This window comes from Choloepus didactylus, chromosome Y (assembly GCF_015220235.1).
Source record: "Choloepus didactylus isolate mChoDid1 chromosome Y, mChoDid1.pri, whole genome shotgun sequence".
Lineage (NCBI taxonomy): Eukaryota > Metazoa > Chordata > Mammalia > Pilosa > Megalonychidae > Choloepus > Choloepus didactylus.
In genome coordinates, this window is record NC_051335.1 from 40,014,092 (window position 1) to 40,025,781 (window position 11,690).

General features: G+C 40.5%; 1 protein-coding gene across 1 annotated transcript; it reads right to left on the bottom strand.

The window, feature by feature from the left end:
- Positions 1-4,713: 4,713 nt before the first annotated feature.
- On the bottom strand, positions 4,714-7,066 carry LOC119524197 (E3 ubiquitin-protein ligase RNF14-like). Its single transcript, XM_037822838.1, is given in 2 exon segments — positions 4,714-6,197; positions 6,200-7,066. Coding segments are annotated over 2 exon segments (1,422 nt in total). The 5' UTR covers positions 6,735-7,066; the 3' UTR covers positions 4,714-5,310.
- Between the last annotated feature and the right edge of the window lie 4,624 nt (positions 7,067-11,690).

Sequence of the window (11,690 nt, forward strand, 5' to 3'; positions counted from 1 at the left end):
TCTTTCTGATGGTTGCTAGGAAGCTCAGGACCAAATTTGCAGTCCACTTCTAACTACTGTGATTCTTATGGGGATGTGTTGAACTTTGACCTATCTTATATAGTCATATCCTCTCCCACTTATTTACTTATTTTCCTCTTGTGTGGAACAAGATAACACTGAAAGCTGCTTGGAATTCTTTTTGGAAAAAAATCAGGTATAAACGTTAGGAATATAAAAATAGGTCTCTCGCAGAAATATCACAGCGCACTATGAGTGGAGAGGAAGGTGAGAAGCATAGTAACTCTTCACCTATAAATTCACTCATCCAAAAAATTTTAGTTGAGAATCTAATGTGCCAGATTTGATTTGAAACATTTTTAAATGCTTAAAATATAAGTGTTTCATAGGAATGACACAAAAATTACCCTTAGGAAATTTACAATCTAGTTAAACATACAGGCATACAGGGCTGTGATTTTCCCCTTTAATTATGACAAAGTCCAATTTCTCTCTCTTTTTCTTTTATTGCTTGTGTTTTTTATGTCATTTCTAAGAATCCATTGCCAAATCTAAGGTCATGGATATTTACTTCTATGTTTTCTTCTAAGAGTTTTATAGTTGTACTTATTACATTTAGGTCTTTGATACACTTTGAGTTAATTTTTGTGTATTGTGTGAGGAAAGAGGCCAACTTCATTCTTTCTAGTTTCAGTCTTTTTAAATTTATTGAGGCTTGTTTTGTTACCCAGCATATGATCTATTCTGGAAAAAGTTCTGTGAGCATTAGAGAAAAATGTGTAACCTGGTGTGCCAGTTTGAATGTGTTATGTCCCCCAGAAAAAGCCATATTCTTTGATGCAATCTTGTGGGGGGAGAGGTTTTAGTACTGATTAGATTGGAATCCTTTGAGTGTTTCCATGGAGATGTGCCCCACCCAACTGTGGGTGATGACTCTGATTGGGTAATTTCCATGGAGGTGAGTCTGAATTAAATTACTAGAGCACTATATAAGATCAACAGAAGGAGCAAGCTTGCTACAGCCAAGAGGGACACTTTGAAGAAAGCACAGGAGCTGCTGATGAGAGACAGTTTGAAGTCGACCATTGAAAGCAGACTCTTGCTCTGGAGAAGCTAAGAGGGGACAGATACCCCAAGTGCAACTAAGAGTGACATTTTTGAGGAACTGCAGCCTAGAGAGGAATGTCCTGGGAGAAAGCCATTTTGAAACCAGAACTCTGGAGCAGATGCCAGCCACATGCCTTCTCAGCTAACAGAGGTTTTCTGGACACCATTGGCCATCCTCCAGTGAAGGTACCCGATTGCTGATGTGCTACCTTGGACACTTTATGGCTGTAAGGCTGTAACTGTGTAACCAAATAAACCCCTGTATTAGTTAGGGTTCTCTAGGGAAACAGAATCAATGAGACGTGTCTCTGATTATCAAATTGTAAAAGTGACTCACGCAACTGTGGGTATGCATGAGTCCAAATTCTGTAGAGCAGTCAACAAACTGTCAACTCCAAGGAAGTTGTCCGATGAACTCCTCAGGAAATGAACCAGCAACTTCGACAAACTCCTCAGGAAATGCTTCACTGGGCAGCCGAAGAAGAAGTGAAGGTCCTCTATCTGTCTTGCTTATAAGTCTTCAACTGATTAATTGGATCAAATCCAGCCAATTGCATCCTTTCATTGTGGAAGGCATGCCCTTTGGTGAGTCATCAGTCACAGCTGCAGTCAATTGACTGATGATTTAATAAACCAGCCTGTTGGTTTATTAACCAGCCTCAAACGTCCTCACAGCAATTGTTAGGCCAGTGTTTGCTTGACCAGACAGCTGGGTCACCTGGCCAAGTTGACACATGAACCTAACCATCACAACCCCCTTTTATGAAAGCCAATCCATTTCTGGTGTTTTGAATTCTGGCAGAAGTGGCAAACTAGAACACCTGGTGATTTGGGATGGAATGTTCTATATATGTCTGTCAATTCAAATTCATTCATCACATTTTTCAGGTTTTCAGTTTCCTTATTGGTCTTCTGTATGGTTGGTCTATCTATAGGAGAGAGTGATGTATTGAAGTCTCCTACAATTATTGTAGAAACATCTATTGCTTCCTTCAGTTTTGCCAATTTTTTTCTCATGTACTTTGGGCCACCTTGATTGGGTACATAGACATTTACGATTGTTGTTTCTTCTTGTTGTACTGTCCCTTTTAATTGTGTATAGTATCCTTCTTTGTCTCTATGACATCCTTACGCTTAAAATATATTTTATCTGGGATTAATACTGCTACTCCTGCTTTCTTTTGACTGTAGCTTGCATGAAATATTTTTTCCATCTGTTCACTTTCAATTTCTTTTGTCTCTGGCTCTAAGATGAGTCTCTTGTAAGCAACATATTGATGGTTCATATTTTTTAATGCTTTCTGCCAATCTATATCTTTTAATTGGGGAGTTTAATCCATTCACTTTCAATGTTATTACTGTGAAGGCATATATTGAATCAGCCATCATATCCTTTTGTTTTTATTTGTCAGATATATTTTCCCTCTCTCTCTTTCTTTCTTTTAATGTACCCTTACTAAAGCTCTTTAGTTCTGAACCCTTATCCATACCTCTCTCTCTTTTCTTTGTTTCTCTGCCACTAGGGCTCACTTTAGTATCTCTTGTAGGGCAGGTCTCTTGTTAGCGAATTCTCTCAGCATTTGTTTGTCTGTGAAGATTTTAAGCTCTTCCTCAAATTTGAAGGAGAGCTTTGGTGGATAAAAAATACTTGGTTGGCAATTTTTCTCTTTCAGAATTTTAAATATGTCATATCACTGCCTTCTTGCCTCCATGGTGGCTGCTGAGTAGTCACTACTTAGTCCTATGTTGTTTCCCTTGTATGTGGTGAATTGCTTTTCTCTTGTGGCTTTCAGAACTTGCTCCTTCTCTTCAGCATTTGACAATCTGAGTAGAATATGTCTCAGAGTGGGTTTATTTAGATTTATTCTGTTTGGAGTTCATTGGGCCTCTATGATTTGCATATTTATATCATTTAGAAGGGCTGGGAAGTTTTCCTCAACAGTTTCTTTGAATACCCTTCCTAGACCTTTACCCTTCTCTTCCCCTTCTGGAACACCAATGATTCTTATATTTGTGTGCTTCATGTTGTCCATCATCTCCCTATGATCCATTTCAAATTTTCCATTTTTTCCTCCATTCATTCTTTTGTACTTTCACTCTCAGAACATTTTCTTGAAGTTTTCACCTACTCATTCTCAGAGTTCATCTAATCTGCTGCTATGTGTTTCCAAGATCTTTTTAATTGATCAAGTTTCTTTTATTTCCCTAGCTCATCTGTATTTTATTTATTCTTGCAAATTCTTCTTTATGCTCTTGTAGGGTCTTCTTCATGTTGTTCTTTATATCCTGAGCCATGGTCTTGTTGTTTGTGATTACTTCTTTGGTTAGTTCCTCCCAGTACTGTGTCCCCCCCCTTTTTTTTATTTGGGTGTTTGGGTTATACATAGCTTCTGGTTTCTTCCTATGCTTTAAAAGTTTCTGTTGTTTTTGGCCTCTTGGTTTTTGCTTATCTTGATAGGGTTCTTTAATATGCAGACTTATTTGAACAATTATCTGTAATTTGTCGGAGCCACAGCTTGGTGGAGTGCACTTTCCCTGATTTACCAGCAGGGTGCTCCCGAGCCACCTATTACCCTCAAGCCAGTTCTTGCTAACTTCATCTATATGGCAAGTGGGAGTCCAAACCTTGTGGAGGTCCAATCAGTGCGCCATATTTCTGTATGCAATAGGGACCTCCAGCCCTGAGGGTGGGGGCTGCGCCCTGAGAAGTTAGGCAGGGAAGACAGCTTTCAGACCCAAAACTCCCAGCCTTTTCTGGAGTCTTAAAGCTCTTGCATGAGTCCAACCCTTCAGTGCAGACTCCCCACAGTCTTTCTTTCTTTTTTTTTAATTATAAGACAGTTTTTTATTATTTTTATTTTTAAGATTAAGCATCCTCATTGACAATCCAGAAACACAACCCCTGCTGACTCTATGGATCAAAGCACATTCCCCACATGGTAAAAGCAATTCCCCAATTTTCAATGACAAGGTAGGAAAAAGGAACACATTCACAAGCTGCAGCTGAATTCCTCTGTTCTCTTTTCCAAAAAATTTTGCTACCAAGCCACTCATCAAACTGTAAGGAAAGACAGTTTTTCAAAAAGCCAACAAAAACCCAGAAACAAGATCTAGGTATCAAGCCAAAATTATTCCCCACAACACTGCTGTTGCAAAAAGGACAGGAAGCCACATTCAGAATACCTTACAGGAAAAAAAATAAATAAAAAGAATCCAGAAAGTTAGGGTTGAAACTACAGTGGTGTGGACAGTAAAGTTCAGCTTGTTCAGTTTGGGAATATATTGGGCTTTCTCCTATTCCTGAAGAGGAAATAAAAACATGAACTGCTGTTAAAGTAAATATTAAAATTGGCCTTACTAACTGAAGGGCAAGGGTGAATGGAGAGAATGTAGAACAAAGGGTAGCAAAAACCTTTTGAATCTAGACCCTTGAATCTAGTCTCTATTGCCCAGGAAAGTTGAAAAGGGCTGAAAATTCTTCTGAGCCAGAGATGTGGCTCAAAAACAGTGAACTATAAATCACTAATAAATATCAAGTGACCCACAGTGTCACCCAAGGTTAAAAATAAAAATATTTTTAAATTATCTATAAATTTCTATTCTCAAAAGCAGTTCAAAGAGACTCTGGGCCATCCAATTGGTTATCGAGTAAAATGCTCCCTCCAAGGAAAACTAACTCAACAGAAATTTAGGTTGGAAGAAATGTGAGTAACATGGAGGAAATGAAATCAGGCTTGTAAGAGGATGCAAGGATTCTCAGTACAACTTTAATAAGGCTCCTACCAACCCCCACTGTAAGGAGTAGTATGAGGGGGTTCCAATGGAAACACCTTAGAGGGGATGATTCTCAGGACAAAAGGGTCGGCAAGCTTAAAACTTGACCCTTCTCCTTACCTAAAGAAAATAAATATATAATTTTTAACTATTCAGAGTTGGGAGGACATTATAATATTTAAAATTCTCTAGTTTTCATTTTCTAAACTTTTGGTTTATAATTTTTCTCAGTTTATGTTACACTGAAAAATTTATGAATGTGCCTTAATCAACAGTACTAAATGAAATTATAAACCTGTTCTTCCATATCTGTTACATAGAATGAGTGATTGAATGATTCCCTAAATATCCTGCAAGGTTACTTTGTGTACTTGACAAAAGATTTGGGCAGACCACTCCACTTCCATAATCTTGAGCAGTAGGAGTTAACTAATCTTCAATCTCATCTTCCCAAATGTCTCCATTAACATCCACAGCATGGAACAACCGGTTGAAACAGGGAGAAGCAGGATCAGTGAAATGTTTATAAGGGTTTGCTCTAGAGAGAGAACCCATGCAAATCCAGCAGAAATACTGCATACAGCCAGTACATGTCATCTTGTTACATCCATCTAATTTCTCTATGGGAGTCCCACAACACGGGCAGCTCTTTGAATTCTTTTCTAGCCACTCCTTACTTTCCATCTCTTCCAGTGCCTTCTGAATCACCCTCTTACCATATCTCTGTTCCAATAATCTTTTATTGGCCTCATCTGCTTGCAAGTACTCATTTCGTAAGTCCATTAACTTCTCTGCCGTCAACTTACATGGAGAGACACCATGGTAAGTCAATCTGCACAAGGTACAGAAGGCAAAATTGCAGCTGGAGCAGATGCCCATGGTACTGCCAGGCTCCTGCATGACAGGCAGCTGGCAGCATGGGCGGGGGCAGTACACCACATCTGCCATCAGGTCCAAGGTAGATTGGAGGAGAAGGCGGTCATAACGAGCAAATAACTCTGCTTCCACTAGCTCTTTGACCTGACTGGGGGTGGCCACCGAAGGGCACTTTGGTTCTGGGCAGTTGAGGCATTGAACTTGGCCATCTCTGATCTGGATTTCAAAGTAGTCCTTCAGACAGTCTTTGCAGTACACATGCCTGCACTCCAAAAAGTACATGCATTCACTACCTAGCTTCTCACAGAAACAGATATTGCACAGGAACAATTTACTGTTAAAGCCCTTTTTCTGCTGAGCTTGATCAAAGTCCAAGATTTCCTGGATTAGATTCGACAATGATTCCACATCCTGCACAGCTCTTTTGTCCACCACTTCTCTTGGTCTACATCCGATCCAGCAGCACCACCAAAATCTAGTTCTGTGTTGGGAGATGCTTGAGCTGTCCTTCTCTGCACTTTTCCCTGTCAGCCCGTCTTGAGCTCAAAAGGAGAGACAATATTCAAGTATGCTAGGGTCTCTTCCTTAAGAAACTGCATCCAGGCAAACGGGATCACACTGCCACGGTGTTCTTCCCACAGATTGTCCAAGTGTTTGCACAGAGCAGATAGCTGAGTTGGTGACAGCCATTTGCCACTAAGTGTGAAGGAAGGTGGGGAGGAGGATGGATAATCTGGTGGCAGTTCAAAGTTCAGCACAAGTGGAGGCAGAAAGCAAATGGTGTATTCAAAGCCACTATTCTGGAGACACTCATTTGAATTGCCGCTCATAAACATCTTGAAATTTTGTGGCAAATCCAAATAGATCCTGGTTTCTCCACCTTGGACAGACTCTGCTTTTCTAAATTCATCCCCATCATAAATACTCGCCAAGGCCAGCAATTCATCCTCCTGAGCTTCTCGGTCTTCTGACGACATTTAATTTTCTGAAGAGCTGTTATTGACGACCAGAAGAAAAGGATATTAACACTGCAGTCTATGTTTCAGTTCAGGGAGTTTGGAATTCGTGCAAATCCCATTTATTCTCCAGCCAGTAGAGAGGAGACTGCTGAAGTTGGTTAAGAGGCCAAGATGTGGGACTCATACTAGATACACTATGAAAATCCTGCCATCTTCTGGCCGCCCCGCCGGGCCAGGCCCAAGAGTTCCGTTCCCCGCCCTAGCCTTGGCCTCCTCACTGCCACTCGCCGGCCCGGCCAAGCGACACCCCCCTCAATCTGCGCGCTGTCTCTTCCGCCCTCGGAGCTGTCAGCTGAGCCGGGCGGGGCTGACTGGAGCGGCAGCCGGCGTCTCCCCACAGTCTTTCTCTGCTGTGGGCCCACAAGTCCTTGGGATTGGTATAGGGCTCTTGGGACCTCTGTGCAGGACCCCGTCTCCAAGCCTTGCACTCTGTGGGCCTCCACAGAGGAAGACTGCACAACATCACAGGGAAGCAGAATCCCCAAGGGAAACTCAGCTGTGGCGCTGCAAAGGGGTATCTCCCAGCCCACTGAAAATATGGCTGTATGGGGATTGGTAACTTCCCACTTCTGTGGACCTCTGCCTGCTTCAGTGGGTCATTCCTAGCTCCAGGACAATTAGCTGTGGGTGTGAGAAAGGCTATCATCCATGCCAGATACTGAGGTGGGTGCCTGGGGCATGGAAGGCACTCCCCACCATGCTCGACTGTGTGGCTCTCACTGCTAGATCCACAGCCACTTTCAAGGTTTTTAAACTAACCTGCCTCCAAATGCTGACCTCAGGTTTCTACCCATCATGGTGCAGCTACCATTTCCCCAGCAGCCTCACTCACTCGATTCCAAATGTAGACTCTTGGTTTCACCAAGTGCAGAGTCACTGTGGATGTAGTGGACCTTGTCCAGCTGCTACAGCCCCGGAACTGGTATTCCAGAGCACTTTCTGTCTTTCATCTTGTGTTTTTCATGGAGAAGTATTTTGCTCTGTCTCTCCTAATCTGCCATCTTGGATCCTCCTGTCCTTCCTGTGATTTCAATATTTTAAAATTTACTGACACTTGTTTTGTAACCTAACATATGTTCTATCCTAGACAGTGATCCCTGTGAACTTGAAAAGAATGCGTATTCTGCTGCTCTTGGATTAAGTGTTCTAAATATGTCAACTAGGTCTAGTTGGTTTTATAGTATTGTTCAAGTCCTCTGTTTCCTTATTGATTTTCTTTATAGATTTTCTATCTATTATTGAAAGTGGTGTATTTAGGTCTCCTACTATTAATGCAGAACTGTCTATTTCTCCCTTTAAATCTGTCCATGTATGATTCATATATGTATGGGCTCTGTTGTTAGGTACATATATGTTTATAATCTTTATATTGTCTTCATGAATTGAGCCTTTTATCAATATATAGTGCTTTTCTTTGTTTATCCCTCTAATAGTTTTGAACTTAAAGCATATTTTGTCCATTAGTATAGTCCCCACTACTTTCTTTTATTACTGTTTGCATGGAATATTTTGTCCATCCTTTCACTTTCAACCTACTTGTGTCTTTCAATTTAATGTGAATCTCTGGAAGCAGCATATAGTTGGTGTATTATTTAGGCTTCTCTAGGGAAACAGAACCAACAGGAGATATCTGTAAATATGAGATTTTATAGAAGTGTCTCATGCAACTGTGGGGATGCATGAGTCCAAATTCTGTAGGGCAGGATGCACGAGTCCAAAATCCTTAGGGCAAGCAGCAAGCTGGCAACTCTGTTGAAGGTTTTCAGTGAACTCCCCAGGAGAGGCTGGCTGGCTGAAGAAGAAATGAAAGTTCTCTGTCTTCTCCCTTAAAAGTTTCCAGCTGATTGAATTCTCTCATTGCAGGAGACATGCCCTTTGTTGATGTCATCAGCCACAGATGCACTCGATTGACTGCCACAGATACAGTCAATTGACTGATGATTTAATAAACCAGCCTTCTGGTTTATTGACCAGCCACAAATGTGCTTGCAGTAATGGTTAGGCCAGTGCTTGCTTGACCAGACACCTGCGTGCCATATCCTGGCCAAGTTGACACATGATCCTAACCATCACAGTTACGTCTTGCTTTTTTATGCATTCTGCCAACCTCTGCTTTTTGACTGGAGAGTTTAACCCATTTTCATTTAAAATTACTACTGATAATGCAAGACTTTTGCCACTTTTTTCTTTGGTTTTGTAAATCATATTTTTTGTCCCTCCATTCTTTCATTACTCCCTATTTTTGTATTTAATTTACTTTTTGTAGCAAACCATTTTGTGTCCCTTCTCAATTCCCTTAGTGTGTATTTTTTTTTCCAGTATTTTCTTTGTGGTTACCATGAGGCTTAAATTTAACATCCTAAATCTATAGCGATCTTATTTGCTTTGATATCAAATTAACTTCAATAGCATACACACCCTATGTTCCTGTAGTACTCAGCACCTGCACCTTTATGTAGTCCTCACTACAAAATTCCATTTGTATAAAAGTCCAAAACCATTTATTTTTCACTACTTTTTATGCATTTGCATCTTAGATCCTGTAGATAGTAAAAAATGGAGTTACAACCAGAAATGCAATAGTACTGGCATTTATATTTACTCACGTTATTACCTTTACTGTAGATCTTTATTTCTTCATGTGGCTTTGATGTATTGTCTAGTGAATAGACAATATTTAACCTGAAGAACTCCCTTTACATTTCTTGTAGGGCCATTCTAGTGGTTACAAACTTCCTCAGTTTTTGTTTATCTGGAAATATCTAAATCTCTCTGCATTTTGAAAGATAATTTTGCCAGATAAAGAATTCTTGGTTGACAAGTTTTGTTTTCAGTGCTTTAAACATGTCATCCCACTGCCTTCTTGCCTACCCAGTTTCTGATGAATAATTGGCACTTAATCTTATTGAGGCTCCCTTGTATACTCGCTGCTTTACTCTTGCTACTTTCAGAGTTTTTATCTTTGGCATTCAACAGTTTGATTATCATATATTTTGGTGTAGTCTATTTGGGTTATCCTATTTGGATTTCCTTGAGCTTCCTCGATGTGGATAGTCATGTCTTTGGTTAAGTTTGGGAAAATTTCAACCATTATTTCTTCAAATATTCTCTCTATCCCTTTCTCTCTTTCTCCTCCTTCTGGGACATATATATGTGCTTTATGGTATCCCACAGTTGTCTCAGGCTCTTTTCACTTTTATTCATTCTTTTCTCTTCCTGCTGCTTAGACTGATTTCAGTTGTCTTATCTTCAAGTTCACTGGTTCTTTCTTCTGCCACCTCCAATCTACTGTTGAACACCTCTAGGGAATTTTTTTTATTCCTGTCACTGTGATTTCAGGTCTGCTTTGTTCCTTTTCAGAGTTTCTATCTCTTTATTTACATTCTTTTTGTGTTCATCTATTGTTTTCCTGATTTCCTGTAGTTCTTTACCCATGCTTTCCTTTAGCTCTTTGAGTATTTTTAGGACAACTTAAAAATAATCTTTGTCTAGCATTTTGCAGCCCTGGTCCTCTTCATTGATGGTTTCTAATGCTTTATTCTTTTCTTGTTCATGCACCATCATTTTATGTTTCTTTGTACATTTTGTAATCTTTAGTTGCAGCCTGGACATTTTGACATTTAATGAGTTTTCTCTGGATTTTAGACACTGAGGCACTTGTTCCTTAAGCTTGAATCCAGCTAGTTTATGACACAAATATCCTTGAATGCCAGGAGCTAACAAAGGAAAAAAAAAAGAAAGAAAAGAAAAGAAAACATTTTCCAGTCTTTGCAGATTGGCCTGTGTGAGTGCTCACCTTCAAAGCTTATCATTCCTATCAATAAGTTTAGAGAACAGCATGAGGCAAAGGTGTAGGTTCCTCCTTAGTCTTTTTCTGCACATGACTCTTGTCCTGGGCATGCATGCATGGCCCTTAGGAATTCCTGGTTTGGAGCTGTTATGTACCCCAGAAAAAGCCATGTTCTTTTAATCCATTCTTGTGGGTACAGACCTATTGTGGGTGGGACCTGTTAATTAGGTTGTTTCAATTGAGATGTGACCCAGCCCATTCAAGCTGGGTCTTAATCCTTTACTGAAGTCCTTTATGAGAGGATAAAAGGCAGAGACATTTGGAGAGAGCTTAGATAGAAAAATGCCCTGGAGATGCTGAGAGAACCCACAGATGCTCAAAGAGAAGGCCACTGGACTCAGAAGCTGAAAGCCACAAAATCTGGGAGCAAAGGACCATCAGACACTGGCCATGTGCCTTGCTACCTGACAGAGGAACTCTGGATGCCAGCATCCTTTCTTCAGAGAAGGTATCCTCTTGATGCCTTAATCTGGACATTTTCAAAGCCTTAGAATTATAACTTGTAACTTAATAAATCCCTATTGTTAAAAGACAACCCATTTCTGGTATACTGCATTCTGGCAGCTTTAGCAAACTAAAACAACACAGGTCCCAAATATCCTCTTTTATTTAGGAAGCAATGTTTCCTCATTGTCTTGGGCCACAGTCCTTAGCCCTTTGCTCCAGGCTGCTGCTATTGACTGTTCACCTATTGAGTTCTGTAAGAGAGCTCTGTGAGCTGCCTCTGTGCACAGGACAAGTGCTGGGATGGCAAGCCCAGGATGAATATCCTGGTTCTGTCCTTCATGCTACCACCAGACTGATTAACACAGATATACATACACCTAGTATGTGCATGAGGGTTACTATGCTTCCTCCATAGCCATACTAGGGACCCACACTGGGCCCATGGGCAGGCTCCATGCTGAGCTGGAGGGATTAGGTGAGTCACCAGCAAGGGCACCATGAGATCCTACTGTTTTTAAGTTTCTTTTTTTCTTTATATGGTACTTGCCCTATTTCTGCAACCCTTTAACTCTTTTCTGAAAATTTACAAAAGATGGTTCTTCCAGTTCTTGTTTGTT